Source organism: Lissotriton vulgaris, chromosome 1_2 (genome assembly GCF_964263255.1).
Source record: "Lissotriton vulgaris chromosome 1_2, aLisVul1.2, whole genome shotgun sequence".
NCBI classification, from domain to species: Eukaryota; Metazoa; Chordata; class Amphibia; order Caudata; family Salamandridae; genus Lissotriton; species Lissotriton vulgaris.
In genome coordinates this window covers 347,329,339-347,357,332 of record NC_141686.1, presented here as the reverse complement: position 1 = coordinate 347,357,332, position 27,994 = coordinate 347,329,339, and the positions used below count along the sequence as shown (strand labels likewise).

Genomic DNA, 27,994 nt, shown 5'->3' with positions numbered 1-27,994 from the left:
AGTGGAGATTGGGTTCCAGTCATTAAGGATGTTCAAGGGGGGTGAAGGTATGGCAGAAGGTTGGGTGGGTTGGTCTCCGGGTTGGTTGTCGAAGCTGTTGTGGATGTCTGCGATTTTGTCGTGGAAGAACGAAGCTAGGGAGTCGCAAAGGGTTTGAGAGGGAGTGATGTCGTTGGAGTTGGCAGTGGGGTTGGTAAACTCTTTGACGATGTTGAATAATTCCTTGCTGTTGTGGGCGTTGTTGTCTAGTCGGTCTTTGAATGCGGCTTTCTTGGCAGTCCGGATCAGTTGTTGGTGTATGCGGGTGGCGTTTTTGAAGGCGTCCCTGGTGCTGGTGTTTAGGTCTTTTATCCAGGCCTTCTCAAGGGAGCGACAGAGTTTCTTGGATTTCTTAAGATCACCGTTGAACCAGGGGGCGTTTTTGCTGCCTAGTTTGATTTGACGTTTTTTCAAAAGTGCTAGGTTGTCGGCGCTGTTGGTTAGCCATTGAGTGAGGTTAATGGCTGCTTGGTTGGGGTTCGAAGAGTGGGCAGGGGGGTTTTGAAGAAGCGATGAGGAGATCTGGTCGATGGTGATTTTGTTCCGGTTTCTTCGCAGAGTAGGTTGAGGATGGTTGTGGGTTGTGGTCTTTTTGTAGATAAAGTGAACACAGCTGTGGTCCGTCCAATGGAGAACTGTGGTATGACTGAAGGAGATATGTTTACTGGAGGTGAAGATAGGGTCGAGTGTGTGACCTGCGTAGTGAGTGGGGGTATTAACAAGTTGTTTGAGTCCGAGGTTGGCGAGATTGTCCAGAAGGGTTGTGGCGTTGCTGTCGTTGCTCTTTACCAAGTGAAAATGGAGGTCTCCCAATAGAATGTAGTCCTCGGAGGGGAGGGCGTGTGGGGTGATAAAGTCAGTGATGTCTTCACTGAATTGTGCACGGGGTCCTGGTGGCCTGTAGAGGAGGGTGCCTCTGAGTGTGGTCTTGGGGTCGGTGTGGATCTGGAAGTGAAGGTGTTCGGCGCTAGCGAGGTTGGCGTCTGAGCTGGTTGAGATGCGGATGGTATTCTTATGGACGATAGCGATACCTCCTCCTGTTTGGTAGGTGCGGTCTTTTCGGATGATCTTGCAGCATTCTGGGATGGTGGTGTGCTGCCAAGGCGGTAACCGGGATCATACAGGTACGTGTGTGAAAAGGTGTGTTGAGTCACACTGGGCTATGAGGTTCCCATCAGACCACCCTCGTGGCGGAATTACATCATATGGGGATAAGTAGTCGCTCCATTTGTCGCCCTGACCATCATGTGATGGTGCGAAAGAGGATAACGACATGTTAGCCACAGTGTTGCTCAAAGAGTGATACTAGATGGGTGCAGTGCTCTAATGGTGGTGCTCACTAAAATTGACTACCTAAACTCAAGAGTAGCTAGTAAAAGGTGGTGTAGGTGTCAAGATTAAAATCACGCCTGGTAGTTAAGGAGTAAAACTACATTATGGCGCTGTGCAGAGTGGTCAACTAGTTTCAGCTTGATGGAAAGATACTCCAGCTTTCTTCAGGACCTTATAAGTTATAGGCTACTGCAACAACCGGTGATAAATGTAAAAGTAACAAAGTGAAAATAATGAAATCACATGCAGTGTACTTGAAAGGGTCATCTATCTGCCCGGACCCTGGAGCCCCAAGTGTCCATTGTAGACAGAATGATCTTCTTCCTGTCAAGAAAACGGAAAGTACATACCATGTATCAAGTTACACACATGAATTCGGTAACACACATGAATCCACATAACCTCAGACACCGCTTAGGCAAAACAAACCTGCGGAAACAATTTGTGTTCCGCATAACAATAAGCATACTAGCTCCATCACATAGAGGCATTTCCTACTAGTGATACTCACCCAACTTTGTGTGGGTGAAGACCTCACCTCACCCGGCAACCGCTCGGGAAATAGAGGCCCGCTCTAGTGTGTAGAAATAAAGGACACAGTAAACACACAATTGTTCTGTGCCCAAGCCAAATAGCTCTACACATACATCCCAAAGAACGTGTGATAGACACCGGACTGCCCTTCCAAATGCTGACCCCAATGTTGGACCCACACCAGAGGCATAAGATAAGTGACTGTCTCTGAAAGTCTAGTAATATCAAGGCCAAAGGGGACCCTCTGTATCACCCTATAAGATACCATAAATGGTGCAGTTGAAATTTAAAGAGGTGCAGCAGGAAAGAAAGTACACTTATCCAGACAGACGAGACCCAAGTCTTGAGGAATTGCCAAAGGAGGTGTAAAAAATTATTATTATTATCCAGCTACCCTGCGCTCGTGTCAATTACATAAACACAATGGCAAGCAAAGCATCTATCAGCCTACCTCTCCGTCGGTACCCGTCGCTGAAAACTGAGCGGAAGGGGAGGCACCGACGGGACCGCCCACCCGGTCTAAATATCAAGTGGGACGCCTCACGTGGCTTCATAGGCTACGGAAATGCTCAGGGTCAAAAAACTGGCCAGGGATCATAGGTGCTCATCTCTATGTCCGGAAACCAAGCAGCTGTGATTTCCGGCGCGGCAAAACACTATTCTTTTGCGCATGCGCAAAACTGTTTAGGGGCACCAGACCTGAGACACTGTTCCCCGCGCATGCTCCGCGCTATCTGTGGCCGCTGATGGCTCTCAGAGATGAGTGAGAAAGCCCTTCGATATCAGGGGAACACGCCCCCTTATATAAAATGGCAAAGCGGGCCCTGAAATGAACCTGCCACAAGATGGATCTTTAACGGTAATAAAGAATAAATTTAGATACTTAATACTCACATATGGAGGTTGTGCAAAAAAGCAGATGTCAACATTGCCCAGTCTATATATGCATACACGGAAAAGATGAAGTGTCTTGTAGCAGGGAAAGTGGGCATCTTGTAGCAGGGAGAGAGCATCTTGTAGCAGGGAGGGGGTGCATCTTGTAGCAGGGAGAGTGTGCATCTTGTAGCAGGGAGGTGTGCATCTTGTAGCTGGGAGGGTGTGCATCTTGTAGCAGGGAGAGTGTGCATCTTGTAGCAGGGAGAGTGCATCTTATAGCAGGGAGGGGTTGCATCTTGTAGCAGAGAGAGTGTGCATCTTGTAGCAGAGAGAGTGAATCTTGTAGCAGGGAGGGGGTACATCTTGTAGCAGAGAAAGTGCATCTTGTAGCAGGGAGAGCGCATCTTGTAGCAGGGAGAGTGCATCTTGTAGCAGGGAGAGTGCATCTTGTAGCTTCGAGGGTGTGTGTTGGACAGGCCTCGTGGCCAGCCGTCCCCTCCCCGCATGGCGGGTCGTGGACCCCTGTTCCTCCTGTTCCCCCGGACAAGAACCACCCGTACAACCCGCCGAACATTGGCTCCTGAACCCCACCGTAGCGGCTGGCCCGGGTCCCTTCCGGAACCCGGTCTCCGGCCCAGCCGCCATCTTGGACACTACATGACCAGGCCTCGTGGCCTCGGGTCGACCTCGGCCTCGGGCCCAGCCAGGCCCCGACATCGAGGCACCACCATCCACCCAGGGGGTGAAGAGACCACTTGGTAGGTCAATGGGAGAAGGAGTGTCAACGGCTCCCCTCCGCCAGGTGTCGATCGCCCCCAGCCTCCCTGGGCGCTGACTCCACCCCCCTGCTGGGTGTCTGGACTCCCTCATCCCGGACCTCCCGACCTCCAAGTGCGAGGGTCCGGACATCAAAGGGCGCCAGACCTATAACTGGGGTAGCTCCAAAGCAGGAAGGCAGTTGTATCCTGGAGTCGAGAGACACCGAGACAAACTCATCCTTGGAGGCCTGCTGGCGCTGCCGCGGCTCCTCTTCGTGAACCACCTTTGAAAGCCTGCTGGCGCTGCCGCGGCTCATAAGGCCTGCTGGCGCTGTCGCGGCTCATCCTCGTCGTAAGCCATCTTTAAAGCCTGCTGGCGCTGCCGCGGCTCATCGTCGTCGTGAACCATCTTCGAAGCCTACTGGTGCTGCCGCGGCCCTCCTTATCGTGAACCATCTTCGAAGCCTGCTGGCGCTGCCGCGGCCCTCCTCTTCGTGAACCACCTTTGAAGGCCTGCTGGCGCTGCCGCGGCTCATCCTCGTCGTAAACCATCTTCAAGGCCTGCTGGCGCTGCCGCGGCTCATCCTCGTCGGAAACCATCTTCAAGGCCTGCTGGCGCTGCCGCGGCTCATCCTCGTCGTAAGCCATCTTCAAAGCCTGCTGGCTCTGCCGCAGCTCATCCTCGTCGTAAGCCATCTTCAAAGCCTGCTGGCGCTGCCGCGGCTCATCGTCGTCGTGAACCATCTTCGAAGCCTGCTGGCGCTGCCGCGGCCCTCCTTATCGTGAACCATCTTCGGAGCCTGCTGGCGCTGCCGCGGCCCCTCCTTGCAAACCCTCCAGCTCGAGGATTGTGAGCCTCCATCTCCGGCTGCTTCCGTACCAGACCGGTACTCAGACTGTCCCGCTACCCTTTTCCCCCCAAGAGACTAGAATTGACAGGATCCTCGTATCCTGGTCCTGTTGTATCGTTTATCACCGTGACCCAAGATATATATAAAAGTGTGCAGAACTCATCTCTGTGTGGTGTCCATCTGTGGGGGGGAAGTTACTTGTTTGTACGATTATCGGAGAGGGCCCTCACCGGAGGCCTCTCCCCCCTGTACTTGGCCGACCCTCCGGGTCCCCGTCTAACAGTGTGCATCTTGTAGCTGGGAGAGGGTGCATCTTGTAGCAGAGAAAGTGCATCTTGTAGCAGGGAGGGTGTATATCTTGAAGCAGGGAGAGTGCATTTTGTATCAGGGAGGGTGTATATCTTGAAGCAGGGAGAGTGCATCTTGTAGCAGGGAGGGTGCATCTTGTAGCAGGGAGGGTGCATCTTGTAGCAGGGAGGGTGCATCTTGTAGCAGGGAGGGTGCATCTTGTAGCAGGGAGGGTGCATCTTGTAGCTGGGAGGGTGCATCTTGTAGCTGGGAGAGTGCATCTTGTGGCAGGAAGAGTGTGCATCTTGAAGCTGGGAGAGTGCATCTTGTGGCAGGAAGAGTGTGCATCTTGTAGCAGGGAGAGTGTGAATCCTATAGCTGCGAGGGTTTGCATCTTGTAGCTGGGAGGGTGCACCTTGTATCGCGAAGAGTGTGCATCTAGTAGCAGACAGAAAGCATCATGTAACAGAAAGAGTGCATCTTGAAGAAGGGAGAGTGCATCTTGTAGCAGGGAGGGTGTGCATCTTGTGGCTGGGAGGGTTCATATTGTGGCTGCGAGAGTGTGCATCTTGTAGCAGGGAGCGTGTGCATCTTGTGGCTGGTAGAGTGCATTTTGTAGCTGGGAGGGTGAATCTTGTAGCTGGGAGATGACCTGCCTGGTGGTAGTGGCTCCTACAAGTTCCACTTGGACCCTTGGATCAAATCCCTTTAAATTCATTTGTGCTGAAAAGAATGTTCTCAGTTTTACCTGGTCCTGGTCTTGACAGCGCAGCAGTATTCAGAAAGGTGCACTGGGTGTACCAGTGAGGGAGAGGCAAGGATGAATGGATTAATGAGTCATGGCAGCAACAGATGGACAGAATGATGAGAATGGAGGATACATTAGTGTAAAGAGGGGTGGGTGGAAGGAGGAAGGAATAGTGGGGTTAAGGTAGACGGAATGAATATAATAATTCCAGCATTTGTAAAGCGCACAGCTACCTCAGACGAGGTATCCCGGCGCTTGGGGCCGTCGGGAAGATGAAGCGAGCTATTGCCCAGAGTCACATGGTGCTGGGCTAATCTGCCGCCCACGCCGGGGATCGAACCATGAGCCCCCGTGGTCCGGAGTCAGCCGCCCTGGCCATTCCACCACACCTCTTCCCAAAAAAGAGGCGCATAGTGATGAGAGCAGGGACGGGCGTTTTGGAGAAGAGAAGGCGGGCGCGTGGGGAGAGTGATGTAGAGATTAATGTATGGAGAGGAAGATCCCAAATGATGACAGAGGAAGCCTACTACTACCACAATACATGCAGTGAGGAACAGAGCAAGGTGTCGACTTCAGGACTGGGAGAGCGACTCAAGCAGTGGAGGGCAATCAGGGATGGAACAACGGGGCAAGGGGTGGAGGGCAATCAAGGGAGTTCAAACAGGGCAAGGGGTGGCCTTCAGGATCGGGAGAGCGCCTCAAGCAGTGGAGGGCAATCAGGGGAGTTCCAACGGGGCAAGGTGCGGCCTTCAGGATCGGGTGAGGGCCTCAACAGTGGAGGGCAATCAGGGATGGAACAACGGGGCACAGAGTGGACTTCAGGATCGGGAGAGCGCCTCAAGCAGTGGAGGGAAATCAGGGATGGACTAACGGGGCACAGAGTGGACTTCAGGATTGGGAGAGCACCTAAAGCAGAGAGCACAATCAGGGATTGTCTAACGGGGCCAGGTGTGGGTGTAGGGATTGGGAGAGCGCCTCAAGCAGTAGAGGGCAATCAGGGATGTACCAAGGGGGCAAGGGGTGGACTTCAGGAATAAGCGAGCGCCTCAAATAGAGAGCAATCAGGGATGGACCAACGGGGCAAGGGGTGGACTTCAGGAATAAGGGAGCGCCTCAAACAGAGAGCAATCAGGGGAGTTCCAACGGGGCAAGGTGCGGCCTTCAGGATCGGGTGAGGGCCTCAACAGTGGAGGGCAATCAGGGATGGAACAACGGGGCACAGAGTGGACTTCAGGATCGGGAGAGCGCCTCAAGGACTAGAGGGCAATCAGGGGAGTTCCAATGGAGCAAGGGGCGGACTTCAGGATTGGGAGAGTGCCTCAAGCAGTGGAGGGCAATCAGGGATGGACCAACGGGGCACAGCGTGGACTTCAGGATTGGGAGAGCGCCTAAAGCAGTGGAGGGCAATCAGGGATGGACTAACGGGGCACAGAGTGGACTTCAGGATTGGGAGAGCGCCTCGAGCAGTAGAGACCGATCAGGGATGGACCAATGGGGCAAGATGTGGACTTCAGGAATGGGAAGGTGCCTCAAGCAGTAGAGGGCAATCAGGGATGGTCCACGGGACAAGGTGTGGATTTCAGGATTAAGGGAGCGACTCAGGAAGTAGAGGGCAATCAGGGATGGTCCATCTTTGAGTGGTTTCTGCTGTCTACATGTCCACAGCACACGTTGGAGGTAGCCAATGATCTTAAGGCGTTATTCATTGGCGGATGTCAACAATAGGGAAGACGGGGCTTCAGAGCCTGAGCTTCGGATGGGGACTGTTGTTATTGCATTTGCTGGTGCCAGGCATCTTACCACTGCCTTCAGAGGCTGGTCAGTTCAGTACTTTTTCTCTAGCTCTGCAGGACCCAGTGACTCCCCTTACACAGCTTGCATGTGTCAGTCAAAGGACCCAGGGATCTCCTGAGCACCCCAGCACACTGAACACCCTACAGATCCAGTGAGCGTAAGTCCATCATGCTTCAGTAGCTCTACAGGCAGGTGGAAAAGCCACATACTACAGTCACGTTCACTGCTCTGGGACATACACCCTTCCTTCTTGTGTATTCGTGGTACATCTGGTTCCCTTGCATATGACAACACTTTGTTAACTGTTACAATGGATTTTCAACAAGCATTCTCTATAAACGCAATAACAGCAATAATCCTCAAAAATGAGAAGGGAGAGTTTGGATAAGACATATTCGTTTAGTTATAAAAAATTCTTTAGACAGTCTTGACTCAAGAGACACTGATATTCACTGTGAAGCACGAACAAAGGAACGAAACATTTCAGATAGAATTTGGCCTAGAAGAACAAATGGAACAGACTAAACATAGCCAAGGGTGGGGAAAGGGAACCAAGAACGAGATCCAATGAAATGAAGCGCAAAGACATAGGTTTTCAAGGCAATAACTGAAAGTTTGTTGATATGGCCCCACACCGTGGGCGTCTTTCTTGTGGTGGGCAGGCCTCTCAGATGTACAGGCGTCTTGCTTCTGGTGGGAACAGATTGTCAGATAGGCTTGCAGATTGATCTATCCAGCGGGGCCCAGGGAGTTCATGGAGGGGAATCACTGCAGCGAATGAGCATGAAGCATTTGTGGAGAGGAATCACCGCGGTGGCGGACCATCAGGCGTCCGTGGTGGGAAATCAGAGCGGTGGATGAGCTTAAACGATGAAGCACACACACATCTCTGGAGTCAAGTCTTAGAAGCATCAGAGCTCCCAGAACTATCCTGAAGTCAGTGGATATATTCCTCGACAGCTCTCAGCAGGCAGAGCTGAAGTGGCTGCATTTCCTGGGGTGATAATCAATGCTGATCAAAGTTGAGATTAAGGGTCACATCTCTCATGGACGGTCAGGGTGGTAGAAATGCTGTTCTTAATGAAGGGGATTACACTAATGGATGCACCAGAGAGGTGATGCTGGGAGGGCTGCTGAAAACAGTCTATACAAAAAGTAGAAATGTCCTGCTAAGAGATAGCACTTCAGGCTGCATCCCATAACTCCAGGTTGTGGATTGATGGTATCATTGACAGGTGGTGATTTGATCTGCAGAAGCCAATATCATATTACGCTCAATTTCCTGGCGATTACCCCGCAGTGTCAGGGCAAGAACCACCACCTGCAGTTTCCCAGGATCTAATCTGCTGTACCCTCTAGGCCCATGTGCATGGGTAACCTCTATAATGGGCTCTTCGTGTGAAGTCAAGAATGATGATTCTTTGACTCATTAAGTGTCGAAAACTGGAAGCGCCTCCTCCAAACGTGGCACCATTCTGTAGGGTGACTCTCCCGGTTGAGTTTCTCTGTGGCATTCGTGCCACAGTAAGAGTGCCCTGGGCTAGTATTCTTCAAGGGTTGTTTTCGTATCCGCTCTCGGTCACAGGCCGCTTCCGCTCAGAGTTCTTTTGGTACCAATCTTAGGGAGCATAGATCTTTATCGGTTGTATTTCACCCAAGACAAGTGATGCTACGAAGATATTCCACCAACATTGACTTTTGCGTATCCTGGCTTTTGTACTTGATGCAGATACCACAACATCCCTTTGATCTAATATCAAGCCGTAGCCGTGTTGTATTTTTCTAATTGTGCCTCATTCTGGGCAAAAGCAATGTTATCACATTTTTATTACTTTTCAGTATTTGTATTTGTTATGTTATGTGTGTTTGTAAACTGTGCTCCCACCCGCGAGGGTTTCCTGGCGCTAAAGTCGTGTAACTTCACCGTCTTTCTAGTAATGAAATGTTTCAGGGCACTGAACTGAGGCTACAACTTAAAGACTATCTTTGACCATTCCGCACCGTGAGCATACCAAGCACAGACATGGGGTGTGGTCCATGCTCACTCTCCACATGACATCTCTGGAACATATGTGGAGTGTCAACATATCTTTTGTGGAGAATATGTAAACGTAGCCTAGGTCTATTTTCAGATAAATAGTGCTAAAATAAAGTTAGAGATCTGAGTCCTGGGAGAAAGACGTGCTTGAAGAAGAAGGGAGGCCATTATCATTCAATAATAAATGCTACAACGAAGAGGAGGAAGCCTCGGCTTTGAAAAGATTTTATGATTTTGTGCACTTTAACAGTATATATACCTTTTAAATATACAAGCCTACAAGGCTGATAGTGTAAGACTTTTCTGGTATGAAGCCAGTCTGACTTGAACCTGAAGTAAATGAACTTGTAGATTGGGGTAGTATGACCCTGTTGGTTTGCACCAATCGTAAACTTTACCCCAATGTTATACTATGGGTTTCTTTATATAATACTTTTATCTGAATCGCTTATTCAAATAATTCTTTATATAATATTTTTATCCGATCTCTTGTCTCTAACATTGATAATATAAAATGGTTTGAGCTTACTTCCTTACCTGTAGTATTCCAATATATTATCTTTTAGGCTGCATCTCTTTTCACTAATATTCCAAAATATAGAGTGTTAATCTGGAGCTATTACTATTAATATTCGGACATTTAATGTTTTTATCTAGTTTTGTTATCCATATTGTCGCTCTAGAATTTATTTTATTTTCCCTACTATCTGTGCACAATTGATAAGAGTCTTTAAAGATTCAATTTAAAAACATGATGCAATCTCTTTTAAAACCACAAGAAAATGTTCAGGTACTTTAATGTTCTGTAGCCGTTTTGTAGTGTTACACCAATAAAGTTTTGAAAAAGCAGATTATTCTCCTTTTCAGTGTATTGTTATATTTCTGATTTTGTGTTTTTCAGTAGAAATAGTTTATTCCTTTCCTCTGGGCGCGGGGCATCACGTGTGAACACAAGTTTAATATTTTTTATTGCAGCAATCATAACCCTTTGTACTTTTTGGGGCATCATTTTGACACCTTCAATAATGAAAACTTAAGGTGTATTTGCACTTCATATTTTTAGTACCAATCTTGTTTGTGGCTGGAGAGTAGTTTCACAGAGATTCACTTCTCTTACATTGTACAGTTGTTTGCAGATTTTAGTTGCTTCCAAGAGGTGATCGGTTTCTTGAAGCCATTCTAGGTCAAGAATAATGTCTTTCCTTACGCGTACAATCTCCTGCTGTCTCCTTACCTTACTTCTCCAACTTTTACGCTTTCAACGTTGAGGTTTCTATTCATCCTTCTCCCTCAAGTAGTTACATTCCCATGTTTTGTTTAGGGCATTCTTAAGTTTGACTTCTATTCCTTCCCTTTTCTGCTGGTTTTATATGTTAGATTTACATCAATAGATGCATCACTTTTACTCTGTCTACCATAGACAGTATTATTATGTTTAATTAGATACGTTTTGATGTTTTTCCTCCTATATTAAGAGACACTTTTTCGTGTTGTTTTGTCCTAAGTGTTTCCTATTTTGTAAGAAGGAGGATGCAATCCTAGGAATAGACGCTGTTAGTTCAAGCTCCTCTACTAGTCAGGATGCTGCCCTTAACATCATTGGCACTCTCATGTCTGCTCTGTTTCTTGGAGTTTGACATACGGCCTCACTAGTTGGATGACTCAGAGCATTGGAATGAGCTAACACTTAGGGCACACAGGCAAAGACCATGGACATCGAGGTATATATGGGCACTGTGGATCTTTGTGTGACATTCATGCTTATTGCATTGCTTCTCTTGCTTCGTCTGCAGAGGGACGCACATGGTAGGGCTACTCAACTCAGTGTGGGGAGAAGAGTGATAGGCCTACTCATTTCCAGCTCCTCTGTGTGTATTTGTTGGTGCTTCTGCAGAGACAAAGGGTCAGAAAAATTCTTCTTACAAACTGTGCACAGATAAGGTTTCTCTCTTCGATGTATTCTTTGGTGTTTGCGCCATGAAGATGGGTCACTGAAACACCTCCCACACTCAGTGCATGAATGTGGTTTCTCTCCTGTGTGGATTCGATAATGTATACGCAGGGATTTCCGGAGTCTGAAACTTTTTCCACACTGATCACAAGGGAATGACTTCTCTCCTGAATGTGTTCTTAAATGTTTGTGCAGAGAGGGCAGGTCAACAAAACGCTTCCCACACTCAGGACATGGGTATGGCCTCTCTTGGTGCTTTGTGTGCATTATTTGGTGTTTACGTAGTGCTGATTGGCTTAGAAAACTCTTTTCACACTCAGTACACGGGTATATCTTTTCTCCTGTGTGCATTCGTTGGTGAGTATGCAAGTTTGACAGAGCTTTGAAACTAATCCCGCACTCAGGACATGTATAGAGCCTCTCCGCTGTATGCAGCTTCTGATGCTGGTGCATAGCTGAAGGGCTCAGGAAAGTCTTTCCACACTCCGTGCATGGGTGCAGTTTCTCTCCAGTATGTTTTTGATAATGTGCGTGCAGGGAAATTGGGTCAGGAAAGGTTTTCCCACACTCAGGACATGGGGATAGTTTAGCTGCTGTGTGGGCCTGTTTGTGCCTCAGAAGAGCTGATGGGTCCTTGAAACTCTTGGCACAGTCTGTACACGAGTATGGCTTAGCCTCTGTACGCATTCGTTCTTGCCTGTGGATAGATGAGAAGTCATTGAAACCTTCATCATATGCAGTGAGTGAGTACGATGTTAGCCCTCCGTGTGATTCTTCATGCCTTTGCAGTGCTGAGGGGTTCTTGAAGCTCCTCTCACACATGGAACATGAGTACGGCATCTGTTCAGTGTGTACTTGCTGGTGCTGATATAGATTTGATTGGGACCTGAAACTTTTCTCACAGTTGGCACATGGATAAGGCTTCTCTCCAGTGTGTATGTGCTGATGCCAGAGTAGGGACGAGGCTGTTCCAAAACTCTTACCACACACCGTGCATGTGTACACGCTTTCTTCAGTGTGCATGTGTTGGTGCCAGAGTAGAGATGAGGGGGTATCAAAGCCTTTGCCACATACCATACATGGGTACAGTTTCTCTCTGGCATGCTCTTCTAGATGCTTTTGCAGGTTTGATGAAAACCTGAAGGTTTTCCCGCATTCACTACATTCATATGGTTTGTCCCCTGGGCGGAGATGCTGAGGCATAATTGCGGTTGATAAATTGTTGAATCGCCTACCATATTCACCACCGTTGGCTGCATTTGCTCCAACCTCTCCTCCTTGGTGATCAGGAAACATGCAAGCACTTGGTTCCTCTTCGCTTATTAAATTAAGGAAAGCTTTGTTAAAACTGCTATCTCTTTGAAGAGGTTGATGCGGTCTGTTTTCTTGGGACGTTATTGGCTCCCACTGACTCTTGTTTTGTTCCTGGACTGAATCGTGTGATGTTGTGAACGGGAGTAACTGCCTGGTATTGATTCCAGATAATGTTCTGCCTGGCTCCAATTCTCCGTCATAGTCTCCATGCATCATATTAGATTTGCTTCTCTGGCCATTCTCTACATAGGCAAAAAATAAAGATAGAAATTAGCGCATGAATACATACAAGATAAATTGTTAATAATAGAGTTTCACTTTCCTGTAATGTGACCGTGTCCAAAATATTTTGCAATTGCACTACATTTGGTTAACCACATGCCACCTTGAAAATCTAACTATATATCTATTGCTGACAAAGTAAATAAGACCTGACTCCATCTTGTGTAGGCCGACTCTATTTTAGGTAAACAGAGTCTCCAGATTTTCTGCTTCTTCAGAATCCTTATCATGTCTGCCATTGTCGCAAATATCTTCTTAATGTACGTTTCTAAGGTCTGTGAAAGTGTTAAGTGATTCAGACAATGACATAAATAAAACACTCCATACAACATTAGTCTAGGACAAGTGAATTATTATCTCAAGGTCAAGGTCAAATAACAGCAAATACAGACACATCGTCAAAACAGTGTAGTCTGAATAGAGGCCCATTCAACATATATGATCATCTGTATATGTCTGGGAGACACACCTCGATGCAATTAATCAATGCCAGAAATTCCTGAACTTACAGTCCGTGATCAGAGATAGGATAAAATGCCTTCATGCCTCACTAATAACCACATATTTACAACAAGGGGTGGTGAGGGACAGAGTCTCTGAATTAAGCAGAAAGCTCTCACCCAGTCAAGAGATCAGGGCTAGATCCAACACCGTTTTTTAGCTCACTGCACCATCCCAGTTTCAGAACCTGGCTGTATGCAAATTAGTCTGTTCCTGTCCCAGTGCATGATGGGAACAGGGCAAACCAAACTACAAAAGCCAATTCTTACACTGGGAAGGAAACAAGCTCCCGGGGACCGGTTTCTGGCATTACAGCCGTCTTCGGCCCGGTTTGCTTGAATCCTGATGGTGCAATGAGCAAGGGTCTCACATCTGAGAAAACCCTTCCACGCTTAGGGTGGACAAAAATATTTACAACAAGGGGTGGTGAGGGACAGAGTCTCTGAATTAAGCAGAAAGCTCTCACCCAGTCAAGAGATCAGGGCTAGATCCAACACCGTTTTTTAGCTCACTGCACCATCCCAGTTTCAGAACCTGGCTGTATGCAAATTAGTCTGTTCCTGTCCCAGTGCATGATGGGAACAGGGCAAACCAAACTACAAAAGCCAATTCTTACACTGGGAAGGAAACAAGCTCCCGGGGACCGGTTTCTGGCATTACAGCCGTCTTCGGCCCGGTTTGCTTGAATCCTGATGGTGCAATGAGCAAGGGTCTCACATCTGAGAATACCCTTCCACGCTTAGGGTGGACAAAAATATTTACAACAAGGGGTGGTGAGGGACAGAGTCTCTGAATTAAGCAGAAAGCTCTCACCCAGTCAAGAGATCAGGGCTAGATCCAACACCGTTTTTTAGCTCACTGCACCATCCCAGTTTCAGAACCTGGCTGTATGCAAATTAGTCTGTTCCTGTCCCAGTGCATGATGGGAACAGGGCAAACCAAACTACAAAAGCCAATTCTTACACTGGGAAGGAAACAAGCTCCCGGGGACCGGTTTCTGGCATTACAGCCGTCTTCGGCCCGGTTTGCTTGAATCCTGATGGTGCAATGAGCAAGGGTCTCACATCTGAGAATACCCTTCCACGCTTAGGGTGGACAAAAATATTTACAACAAGGGGTGGTGAGGGACAGAGTCTCTGAATTAAGCAGAAAGCTCTCACCCAGTCAAGAGATCAGGGCTAGATCCAACACCGTTTTTTAGCTCACTGCACCATCCCAGTTTCAGAACCTGGCTGTATGCAAATTAGTCTGTTCCTGTCCCAGTGCATGATGGGAACAGGGCAAACCAAACTACAAAAGCCAATTCTTACACTGGGAAGGAAACAAGCTCCCGGGGACCGGTTTCTGGCATTACAGCCGTCTTCGGCCCGGTTTGCTTGAATCCTGATGGTGCAATGAGCAAGGGTCTCACATCTGAGAATACCCTTCCACGCTTAGGGTGGACAAAAATATTTACAACAAGGGGTGGTGAGGGACAGAGTCTCTGAATTAAGCAGAAAGCTCTCACCCAGTCAAGAGATCAGGGCTAGATCCAACACCGTTTTTTAGCTCACTGCACCATCCCAGTTTCAGAACCTGGCTGTATGCAAATTAGTCTGTTCCTGTCCCAGTGCATGATGGGAACAGGGCAAACCAAACTACAAAAGCCAATTCTTACACTGGGAAGGAAACAAGCTCCCGGGGACCGGTTTCTGGCATTACAGCCGTCTTCGGCCCGGTTTGCTTGAATCCTGATGGTGCAATGAGCAAGGGTCTCACATCTGAGAATACCCTTCCACGCTTAGGGTGGACAAAAATATTTACAACAAGGGGTGGTGAGGGACAGAGTCTCTGAATTAAGCAGAAAGCTCTCACCCAGTCAAGAGATCAGGGCTAGATCCAACACCGTTTTTTAGCTCACTGCACCATCCCAGTTTCAGAACCTGGCTGTATGCAAATTAGTCTGTTCCTGTCCCAGTGCATGATGGGAACAGGGCAAACCAAACTACAAAAGCCAATTCTTACACTGGGAAGGAAACAAGCTCCCGGGGACCGGTTTCTGGCATTACAGCCGTCTTCGGCCCGGTTTGCTTGAATCCTGATGGTGCAATGAGCAAGGGTCTCACATCTGAGAATACCCTTCCACGCTTAGGGTGGACAAAAATATTTACAACAAGGGGTGGTGAGGGACAGAGTCTCTGAATTAAGCAGAAAGCTCTCACCCAGTCAAGAGATCAGGGCTAGATCCAACACCGTTTTTTAGCTCACTGCACCATCCCAGTTTCAGAACCTGGCTGTATGCAAATTAGTCTGTTCCTGTCCCAGTGCATGATGGGAACAGGGCAAACCAAACTACAAAAGCCAATTCTTACACTGGGAAGGAAACAAGCTCCTAATAACCACAGCTTTTAATGTCAACAAGGTATGCAGTGAACTGCTTCTCCCTAAGAAAGCCTAGATTGCAAGTTCTACTTTCCATGCTCTTCTAGCGTAGCACGTAGAAGTAGGTTTTAGAGTGTTCGGTTTTAAATAATATTTGAACTATGTTGGAAATTGTAGGAGAGTAGGGTCTGCAATCCTATGATCACCCAGATTTTTTGCTTTTGTTTCACTGGTTTACGACTTTCTCTGGCTGTGGGCCTGCTAATCAGACCCACAGCCTGGCTGTTCTCTTTCTAAATTACGATATGTACCCTAGGTGCATTTACCAATTGGTACTGGACCACCTTATCAGACCCCGTAACGCAGGGCATAGGTGTACCCAGGGCCGCCAGGGGCTGCAGCATGTATTATGCCACCACTGGCTGGCCTCTTAAATCTGACACAACTGGCTGCACGACAGCTGGGGCGAAGACGTGTAACCACCCTTCGCTTTAGGTATAGTAGCCCTATATCTAACCATACAATGGACACCCGAGTCCCTATCAGTCACTCCTATGGCAGGCCTTATCAATCCTGAAGGCAGAGTGCGTGGGCTCGTGTGAACTGTGCTCTGGCCCGAGCCGAGCCCGGTTGCAGCTTGCGGACAAAGGACCCAATGGCTGTTCCATGATAACGCGTGCCACATCGGTAACTTCGGTGTCGCGTTATCAAGGCATGTCGAGTAAGGTGTCATACGAATCGGGATGCTGCCCTCTCACCAACCCTGGCGACGAGGTTAGCATTCCACCCTTCTAGAGGGACACGACATGTACGTAACTGTGAACCCCGGTTAAAGTTAACGAAAGCCTCAGCTCCACAAAATGGATGCTGCCACCACAGACACAAGTCTGACCTCCTGCTGCTGGGAGTCCTTCCAGTGAGGAGCACTTGGACAAAGGGTTTCCTGTCGAGGGCGCTGTTCGCACCGTCCCAGACAGGGTTTGTGTATTCTGGGTAGGTAGGGCTTTGGCGAGAAGGTGACTGCGGAGTGGCACCCCGGTGCTCACTACGCATCCGCCGGTTAGAACCAGTTCCAGGGGCGACAGCCCTGGCCTGGGGAAAGCCCGGCAGGGGAGAGGGGCGTAACTACCCCCCTTCCTGGTCCCACCCTTAGGGCAGGACCTAGTCATGTACCCACCCCTTTCTTTAGGATAAAGACCGGAGCGGGGACCCTTCCAAATTAGATCATCTTTGAATCAAGAATACTTTCTACGAAAGGACTTCAAGACTCTTCTCAAGATTTCTCCCTTGTGGCTAAGGAGTAGTCACCCTGCATCAGCGGGCACCAACTAAGAACTCTGCGGTTTGCTGCAAGTCCTTCCTCAAGGATCCGACGGCCCAGCTCGACGAGAACCGGCTTCCCTGGCACCTCTGACCTCTACCCACGTCATCAGCTCAGCTGTGATCTGTGGGTGCGACGAGACCTCGAGGGACCGGCCATCATCAGAACCTGCACGCTCTTAAAAACCAGCACGACCATCGAGGTAACTCTCTGGTGAGTGCTCTGGGGTCCGAGAAGCCCCGACCCTGAGCCGCTCTAGCACCGAAGTGCAGTCTCCCAGCATCTCCACGATCTGCGTGGGGCCCTTCTGCTCGCTGCTCAGCCCGTTGTCTGGTCACTCGCCGCTGGCTTGTGCCCTTCTGTGACGACATCCGAGAATCATCACTGCTGGTCTGGTTGCTCCAGACTGGCCCTTGCTTCCATCTTTTCGAGAAGCACCCCGGACCCTCCTGGTCCACTCAAGACGCCATCTTAGGCCCACCCTGTGGCCCTGAGATCTGCCAAGGCTTGTTGCCCCATCCTGGGCCCAGCGACGCCGACAGCATCATCCTTCGTGGGACAGCTCGCACCTCCACCGTGGTCGCCGACAACGCCTCCTGGTCCGTGAGACTGCAGAGCCTAGCGTCGCCCACTCACCTAGTCGAGGTGACGGCCAACCGGTGCCTTCCTGGTACCCTCTGACTACTGGCTAGTAGTACGAACTTGGTCCCCTCTGCTTTCAGGTTTCATCAATCTCCGATCCAGGCTTGGATCTCTACGAACTATTCAGCACTGGTCGCCGGCCAGCAACTCCTTTCTTCCGGCTCCTGGCTCGTCAGCGAAGACCCCGACGCCTGTAAGACTTGTGCAGCCGCAGCCCTCGTGGCTAGGTAACTCGGCATTTCGGTGCCTGCATAGCCTCCTTACTCTAGGGTCCCGAGTCCCTCGCTTCCGACTTGCCTTATCGGGTCCGCCCGAGACCTTAACCTTTCCATGTCCTCGGACACTTGTTTTAATTGTGCACTTGAAGTATTTGCTAAAGAGATTTGGTTTGTGCTTAGTACCCTGTCCTCATAAAGAGTACAGGGCTGTTGTGATTCTTAATAAATATCCTGTTTATTTTCATAACACTTGTGTGGTGTCCTTTCACTGGGTGTTCAAGGGGTACATGTGTGGTAAACAGCTGGCTTAACACGCCCTCTCGAGTCTTTAGCCTTAGACTGCTCGTATCCACGCTACTAGGATAGCTGGTCTATAGGTTGACTTACGACCAAACACCATAAGGGTCGTTGGAACGATACATAGCGGTCGCTAGAATAGCGAACGTTGCATATCGGGCCAACTTCTCACATTGGTGAGCAGCGGTTGGGATTTGAGCTTGCTGTTGTTTTACCACACGTATCCTAAGAATATCTTGTTGAAAGATCGCACAAGTACTGTTAGTACATATAACCAAAGCTTAGAATACTCTGAGTTCTACTGAACCAGCTGTTGTAGCTCCTCAAGGCTTAGCACACCTTGGCTACAACTCTTAGCAAGGGTACAGTAGGTAAACACGTAGTGTAGGTAGGTGCATCACTTACACCACACTAGAAACAGTATGTCGGACAAAGGAGGAAACTCTGGGTCTCCCCTTGTGTCAGTTGACCCACCACAGGTCATCCCTTCAGGATATACTGTGCTGAGCTTCAAGGAGTTGAGACGGTTGTGTCACTCCAGGAAGATTCAGCAGGGGTCTAACCCCACAACATCCTTTCTGATTGGTCTCTTGGAGGCTTATGATGCCAGAAGAGCTGAGAAACTTCGTAGCTCTTCTAATCCAGAAGGAGACATGCCTCCCCTCGAGGGAACCCGAGACGATCCTGACCTCATTCACCTCGCAACCGAGAACGAGGATGTGGAGGAGGATGAGGATGAGGATCTCTCTGGGGATGAGGCAGATAAGGGACAGGTAGAAGTCGTCAGACTAAGCAGGTCCAACTTAAGCAAACATGATAGCGGTACTGGGGGACCCCTGGGGCCACTATCAGGTCAGCTTAACATTGGGAATGGACGAGCCAGATCTCGGTCGAGAGGCTCTGGCAGATCCCTTCAAACCAATGGCTCTCACAACTCGTCTCAGAGAGGGATGACGTCCCCTCAGAGGAGAGTGTACGAAGCTAAGGAAAGGGCAGCTAATCTAAGGATCGAAAGGGAAGAACTTGCCCTGGCCAAAGAGAGGCTTGCCTTTGCAAGAGAGCAACAGTTAAGTGGGGTAGTCCCCACTGGTGGCAGCAATGTACCTAGTAATAGGGAAAAGAGTTTCGATACGAAACACCTTGGTAAGATAGTGCCCCCCTTTAAACAAGGGGACGACATCCACAAATGGATTACTGCTTTGGAGAGGGCCTGCACGGTGCAGGGCATTCCCCAGAGTCAGTGGGCAGCTATCTTGTGGCTCTCCTTTGAAGGAAAAGTAAGAGACAAGCTCCTCACCACAAGGGTAGAGGATGCTAACAATTACCAAATCTTGAAAAATACGCTCGTTGAAGGGTTCGGCCTAACCACTGAGCAGTACAGGGTGCTGTTCAGGGATACCCAGAAAACGCAGTCTCAAGATTGGTCTGATTTTGTCGATTGTGCCACTAAGGCTTTTGAGGGCTGGTTGCTGGGCAGTAAGGTTACTGATTACGAAGGATTGTATAATTTGATGATGAGAGAACAAATTTTAAACAATTGTCAGAACCAGTTGTTGCATCAGCAGCTTGTCGACTCGGATCTGACCTCTCCCCAAGAATTGGGAAAGAAGGCAGACAGATGGGTTCGTACGAGAGTCAAACAGAACCAGGGCCAGAATCAAGGTGGTCAGAAGAAAGCAGACCAGAAGGGTAAAGATTCTAAGGGGGAACAAAATGACCAGAAGTCTTCGACAGGTCCCCAACAACCCAAAGAGGGTGGGGGTCAGGCTCCCCAAAAGAAGAAAGAAGGCCAATCCAAAAGGTGGTGCCAGTACTGTAAAAGTAAATCTCACTGGTTTAGTGAGTGCACCAAGAAAGGAGGAGGGCAGACTCCTGCCACTGCAGCCCCTAAGGCACCTGTGCCCCCTAGTACAGTCAGCAGTGGTAGTGCGCCTCCCAAGGGTTTAGTAGGGTTAACCCTGGGTTCTGAGGGGCGTGACAACTTAGTTGGCACACTCACTCAGGCTGTCCTTGTCAGTACAGGGGACGTGGACATGTCCCCTGACGTAAGCCCCAATTCTTTGGGCAAATACCGACAGACGCCTTTCATAAATGGAAAGATGGCTCAGGCCTATAGGGACACTTGTGCCAGCGTCACCATGGTGACGCCTAACTTTGTGGACCCTGGACAGATCATGCCAGGTACAGAATTCCTGGTGACCAATGCAAGCAATGTCACTACCAATCACAGTATGGCAATTGTAGCTTTCTCCTGGGGAGGGGTAACTGGCCAAAAGAAGGTTGTAGTTAGTCCAGACCTCCCAGTGGATTGTTTGTTGGGCAATGATTTGGAGTCGTCACAATGGTCAGAAGTGGAGCACCGGACTCACATGGAAATGTTAGGTTTGCCAGCACATGTGTTCGCTGTGACTAGGTCACAGGTCAGGAAATGCCCCACTGAACAGGTGCTGGATCCTGGAACAACGGACCAGACACCTCCCAAGAAAAAGAGCAGTAGGGTTAAGGCTGCGCCTTCCCCCTTGCCCCAGGTCGAGGATCAAGTCTCAGAGGAGGCTGACCTACAGGAATTGCGGGAAACTGAGCCTAGGGAATTCGAACTTGATCAAGTTGAATTCTTGGGTTCAGGGGGACCCTCAAGGGAAGACCTGGGGAAGGACCAGTTAGACTGCCCTTCTCTTGAACCCCTCAGACAGCAGGCTGCTGCTGAGGCTGCTGGGAACGCCACAGGTACCCACAAGGTATACTGGGAAGATGGACTCCTGTACACTGAGTCAAGAGACCCCAAGCCTGGCATGACCAGGAGGCTGGTTGTACCCTTGTCTCAGCGTGGTTTCCTACTTACCTTGGCCCACGAGATTCCCTTAGCAGGTCACTTGGGCCAGACGAAAACGTGGGACAGGCTCGTCTCACACTTTCACTGGCCTCACATGAACGAAGATACCAAGGAGTTTTGCCGCTCCTGTGTCACTTGCCAAGCCAGTGGTAAGTCAGGTGGCACGACAAAGGCCCCCCTTATACCACTGCCTGTGGTGGGGGTACCCTTTGAACGGGTGGGGATCGACATTGTCGGTCCCATGGAACCACCAACAGCATCAGGGCACAAGTTTATACTGGTGGTAGTGGATCATGCCACCAGGTATCCTGAAGCTATCCCCCTTAGGACCACTACAGCCCCTGTTGTGGCAAGAGCCCTAGTTGGAGTGTTCTCCAGAGTGGGCTTCCCTAAGGAGGTCGTCTCCGACAGAGGTGCAAACTTTATGTCAAGCTACTTAACTGCTATGTGGAAGGAATGTGGTGTTAACTACAAGTTCACTACACCCTATCACCCACAATGCAATGGGCTTGTTGAGAGATTCAACAGGACCCTAAAAGGGATGATTCATGGACTACCGGAAAAGCTTCGGCGTAGATGGGACGTCCTGATCCCCTGCCTCTTGTTCGCCTACAGAGAAGTCCCACAGAAGGGGGTTGGCTACAGCCCTTTTGAACTTTTGTACGGGCATCCTGTAAGGGGACCCCTGTGTTTGGTGAAGGAAGGATGGGAGAGACCTCTCAAAAAGCCTGCAACCAACATAGTGGACTATGTGCTTGGCCTCCGCTCGCGGATGGCTGAATACATGGAAAAGGCATCTGAAAACCTTAAGGCCAGCCAAGAACTCCAAAAAGCTTGGCATGACCAAAAGGCTGTCTTGACTGTTTACCAGCCCGGACAGAAGGTGTGGGTGTTGGAGCCAGTGGCCCCAGCAGCACTCAAGGACAAATGGTCCGGGCCCTACACCGTCCTGGAGAAAAAGGGAGAGGTCACCTACCTGGTCGACCTGGGAACTCCCCGGAGCCCCCACAGGGTGCTTCATGTCAACAGGCTAAAAGCATATGTCGACAGGAAGGACATGAGTTTGCTCATGGCCCTAGATGAGGGACAGGAGGAGGAGAGTGACCCTCTCCCCGACCTGCTCACTCAGAACCCTGACGATGGATCGGTAGATGGTGTTGTCTTTTGTGGCAGCCTCTCCGAACATCAACAGAGCGACTGTAAACAGGTTCTTCAGTCGTTCAGACATATGTTTTCTCTAACACCCAGCCAGACCGATTGGTGCACCCATGAGGTTGACACTGGTGACAGCTTGCCCGTAAAGAGTAAAATCTACCGGCAGCCTGATCACGTTAGAGACTGCATCAAGAGTGAAGTGCAGAAAATGTTGGAGCTGGGAGTCATTGAACCCTCGGATAGCCCTTGGGCTAGTCCCGTAGTTCTAGTGCCGAAACCTCACACCCAGGGTGGTAAGAGAGAGATGAGGTTTTGCGTAGACTACCGGGGTCTCAATGCAGTCACTAAGACTGACGCCCACCCAATACCAAGGGCAGACGAGCTTATCGATAGATTGGCTTCGGCCAACTACCTAAGTACGTTTGACCTGACAGCTGGGTATTGGCAAATCAGGTTAGCTGAGGACGCCAAACCTAAAACCGCATTTTCAACCCCTGGTGGGCATTATCAGTTCGTGGTGATGCCCTTTGGTCTGAAAAATGCACCTGCCACCTTCCAACGGTTGGTGAATCAAGTCCTTACTGGGCTGGATGACTTCTGTGCGGCGTATCTTGACGATATCGCTGTCTTTAGCTCCACCTGGGAGGATCACCTGGTCCACCTGCGGAAGACGTTAGAGGCACTGCAAGCAGCAGGTCTCACTATCAAGGCCACCAAGTGCCAGATAGGGCAGACACAGGTTGTATACCTGGGCCACCTTGTAGGTGGAGGCCAGGTTCAGCCACTGGAGAGCAAGATACAGTCAATCAGGGACTGGGCTCCTCCAACCACCCAGACTCAGGTTCGAGCTTTCTTGGGCCTGACTGGATACTACCGGAAGTTTGTCAGGACCTATGGTTCCATCGTGACACCATTAAACGAACTGACAAGCAAGAAAATGCCAAAAAAGGTTCAGTGGACAGCGAGCTGTCAAAAAGCATTCGATGACCTAAAGCAGGCCATGTGCACGGCGCCTATCCTCAAGAGTCCGGACTACTCCAAACCATTCATTGTCCAAACAGATGCTTCTGAGTTGGGTGTGGGAGCTGTTCTTTCTCAACTGAATTTTGATGGTCAAGACCAGCCCATTGCTTTTATAAGTAGAAGGCTGACCCCTAGAGAGAAGAATTGGTCAGCTATTGAGAGGGAGGCCTTTGCTGTGGTTTGGGCCCTGAAGAAGCTGAGGCCATACTTGTTTGGCACTCACTTCAAGATTCAGACCGACCATAAGCCCCTCTTGTGGCTAAATCAGATGAAGGGTGAAAACCCCAAACTGCTTAGGTGGTCCATTTCCCTACAGGGGATGGACTTTACAGTGGAACATAGACCTGGTACTGATCATGGCAATGCCGATGGGCTCTCCAGATATTTCCACTTAGAACAAGAAGACTCACCTGGTCAAGGTTAGCTTATTGTTCCGACGTTTGGGGGGGGGGTCATGTAGGAGAGTAGGGTCTGCAATCCTATGATCACTCAGATTTTTTGCTTTTGTTTCACTGGTTTACGACTTTCTCTGGCTGTGGGCCTGCTAATCAGACCCACAGCCTGGCTGTTCTCTTTCTAAATTACGATATGTACCCTAGGTGCATTTACCAATTGGTACTGGACCACCTTATCAGACCCCGTAACGCAGGGCATAGGTGTACCCAGGGCCGCCAGGGGCTGCAGCATGTATTATGCCACCACTGGCTGGCCTCTTAAATCTGACACAACTGGCTGCACGACAGCTGGGGCGAAGACGTGTAACCACCCTTCGCTTTAGGTATAGTAGCCCTATATCTAACCATACAATGGACACCCGAGTCCCTATCAGTCACTCCTATGGCAGGCCTTATCAATCCTGAAGGCAGAGTGCGTGGGCTCGTGTGAACTGTGCTCTGGCCCGAGCCGAGCCCGGTTGCAGCTTGCGGACAAAGGACCCAATGGCTGTTCCATGATAACGCGTGCCACATCGGTAACTTCGGTGTCGCGTTATCAAGGCATGTCGAGTAAGGTGTCATACGAATCGGGATGCTGCCCTCTCACCAACCCTGGCGACGAGGTTAGCATTCCACTCTTCTAGAGGGACACGACATGTACGAAACTGTGAACCCCGGTTAAAGTTAACGAAAGCCTCAGCTCCACAAAATGGATGCTGCCACCACAGACACAAGTCTGACCTCCTGCTGCTGGGAGTCCTTCCAGCGAGGAGCACTTGGACAAAGGGTTTCCTGTCGAGGGCGCTGTTCGCACCGTCCCAGACAGGGTTTGTGTATTCTGGGTAGGTAGGGCTTTGGCGAGAAGGTGACTGCGGAGTGGCACCCCGGTGCTCACTACGCATCCGCCGGTTAGAACCAGTTCCAGGGGCGACAGCCCTGGCCTGGGGAAAGCCCGGCAGGGGAGAGGGGCGTAACTACCCCCCTTCCTGGTCCCACCCTTAGGGCAGGACCTAGTCATGTACCCACCCCTTTCTTTAGGATAAAGACCGGAGCGGGGACCCTTCCAAATTAGATCATCTTTGAATCAAGAATACTTTCTACGAAAGGACTTCAAGACTCTTCTCAAGATTTCTCCCTTGTGGCTAAGGAGTAGTCACCCTGCATCAGCGGGCACCAACTAAGAACTCTGCGGTTTGCTGCAAGTCCTTCCTCAAGGATCTGACGGCCCAGCTCGACGAGAACCGGCTTCCCTGGCACCTCTGACCTCTACCCACGTCATCAGCTCAGCTGTGATCTGTGGGTGCGACGAGACCTCGAGGGACCGGCCATCATCAGAACCTGCACGCTCTTAAAAACCAGCACGACCATCGAGGTAACTCTCTGGTGAGTGCTCTGGGGTCCGAGAAGCCCCGACCCTGAGCCGCTCTAGCACCGAAGTGCAGTCTCCCAGCATCTCCACGATCTGCGTGGGGCCCTTCTGCTCGCTGCTCAGCCCGTTGTCTGGTCACTCGCCGCTGGCTTGTGCCCTTCTGTGACGACATCCGAGAATCATCACTGCTGGTCTGGTTGCTCCAGACTGGCCCTTGCTTCCATCTTTTCGAGAAGCACCCTGGACCCTCCTGGTCCACTCAAGACGCCATCTTAGGCCCACCCTGTGGCCCTGAGATCTGCCAAGGCTTGTTGCCCCATCCTGGGCCCAGCGACGCCGACAGCATCATCCTTCGTGGGACAGCTCGCACCTCCACCGTGGTCGCCGACAACGCCTCCTGGTCCGTGAGACTGCAGAGCCTAGCGTCGCCCACTCACCTAGTCGAGGTGACGGCCAACCGGTGCCTTCCTGGTACCCTCTGACTACTGGCTAGTAGTACGAACTTGGTCCCCTCTGCTTTCAGGTTTCATCAATCTCCGATCCAGGCTTGGATCTCTACGAACTATTCAGCACTGGTCGCCGGCCAGCAACTCCTTTCTTCCGGCTCCTGGCTCGTCAGCGAAGACCCCGACGCCTGTAAGACTTGTGCAGCCGCAGCCCTCGTGGCTAGGTAACTCGGCATTTCGGTGCCTGCATAGCCTCCTTACTCTAGGGTCCCGAGTCCCTCGCTTCCGACTTGCCTTATCGGGTCCGCCCGAGACCTTAACCTTTCCGTGTCCTCGGACACTTGTTTTAATTGTGCACTTGAAGTATTTGCTAAAGAGATTTGGTTTGTGCTTAGTACCCTGTCCTCATAAAGAGTACAGGGCTGTTGTGATTCTTAATAAATATCCTGTTTATTTTCATAACACTTGTGTGGTGTCCTTTCACTGGGTGTTCAAGGGGTACATGTGTGGTAAACAGCTGGCTTAACACGCCCTCTCGAGTCTTTAGCCTTAGACTGCTCGTATCCACGCTACTAGGATAGCTGGTCTATAGGTTGACTTACGACCAAACACCATAAGGGTCGTTGGAACGATACATAGCGGTCGCTAGAATAGCGAACGTTGCATATCGGGCCAACTTCTCACAGAAATGATCATTTTATTCTTGTTGTTTGCTTTTTGCAGAACTTTGCTACAAAAGTAGATTAGTTACGAATGTTACTGAAGAGGAATGCTAAATCTTGTTGATCCCAAGATCAAACAAGGTGTTTCAGAGCAATCAAGGACATTTTGCATGCACCATATTTAAAATAATTTGTCATGATATAAGTAGATGCCAGTGTGTATGGGATTGGTGCAGTATTGTCACAAAAAAAGGACGACGGAATGGATATTGGCGTATGCATCGCATACTTTGTGTCCTGTCATTGAGAAGGAGTTACTGGTTGAGACCTGGGCAGTAGAGTGCTTTAGTTTATTTGTGTGGGGTAGGAAATTCAAACTTTGCACCGATCATAAACCACTAATAAATATTTTGCAGCCTGGTGGCGAAAGAAATCTTACTCTAAGGTTAGCAAGGTTAGAATCAAATTTCAAATGTTCTTTTATGAGATTGGGTATGTACCTGGGAAGGATAACAGTATTGCTGATGGATTGTCACAGTGTATACTCAGATGTGAGTCCCTTGCTCATTGCACCATCAGGATTCAAGCAAGCCGGGCCGAAGACGGCTGTAATGCCAGAAACCGGTCCCCGGAAGCTTGTTTCCTTCCCAGTAAAAGAATTGGCTTGGTAGTTTTGTCTGTCCTGTTCCCATGATGCACTGGGCCAGGGACAGACTAATTTGCATGTAGCCAGGATCTGAGCTGGGATGGTGCAGTGAGCTAAAAAACGGTGATGGATCAAGCCCTGATCTCTTGACTGGGTAAGAGTGTTCTGTTTAATTCAGATACTCTGTCCATCACCACCCCCTTTTCTGAATCGTTTTGTCACAGTTGTCATTAGAGGAAGGGAATGTAATTGCAGAGAATGGAAAGGAGTGTGAGGATGGCTTTCACTATGAGGATGTTGTGTTGAGTGAGGAATAAAAGTATGGGCAAGTTTTGTCTGAAGCAGTGTGGATGCGGGATATGGAAGAGGATATGTTTTTGAAGGTTGTAAGAGAGTGTTTGCGAAGGGACTATCGACTGCATGGAGAATGCAGTGCATTTTGGAAAGTTAAAGATGAATTATCAGTGTGCAATATTTTTGTGTTGAGAGGAGACAAGATTGTATTCCAGAGTGGTGTACATGAGAATATCGCCAAAATAGATCATGATGGACATGGGGGGATGTTGAGTACTAGGAGGAAAATAAAATAACATTTTTGGTGGCCAGAGGCAGATGCTAGGATTGATCATTGGGTGGGGAACTGCAAAACCAGTAGTGCAAGCAATTAGTCTATCAAACCACTGACTGTACCTTTAATAACAGTGGAGTTACCAGCTGGACCATGGCATAAGTGGGCCATAGACTTTATGGAACATTTCTCGGCTTTGTTTTCCAGGGAGAAATATGTCATAGTATTTATTTATTATTGTTCTAAGTGGCCAGAGGTGCGTATGGTGAACAAAGTATCTACTGATGGGGTAACTGAACTCCTCAAGGGTGTTTTTTCAACGGACGGTCTTCCTGAAGTTCAGGTATCTGATAATGGGGTGCATTTCACATCAGAAATGATCCAAATGTTTTTAAAGGATTCTAGAATTAAACATGGAAACGTTTCCTTGTACCACTCAGACAGTAATGGTCAAGTAGAATGCTTTAATCGAGTTATAAAACGAACTATTCAACCAGCTTTGAAATCTGGGTTGTCATGGAAGAGAGCTCTTCAGGACATTTTATTGTCCTACAGAATTACTCCTTATTCTGCGTCAGACAAGATGCCTTGTGAGTTGTGGAGACAAAGGAAATCATCTTTCCAAGTTGTAGTGGTTGAAAAGGAAAAATGAGATTGAGTCTGATAAACTTGCTGATCACAGCAGATTTTTCGCAACTGATTCATTTAAACTA

The 27,994-nt window shown here is 49.4% G+C and overlaps 1 protein-coding gene across 1 annotated transcript in view; it reads right to left on the bottom strand.

Annotated features, from left to right (window-relative positions):
* Positions 1–27,994, bottom strand: part of LOC147736749 (uncharacterized) — a 190,148-nt gene that overhangs the window by 32,567 nt on the left and 129,587 nt on the right. The window contains exon 3 of the mRNA XM_086952689.1: positions 11,080–12,765. Coding sequence (XP_086808815.1) covers positions 11,080–12,765 — 1,686 coding nt within the window. The remainder of the gene's footprint in view (positions 1–11,079; positions 12,766–27,994) is intronic.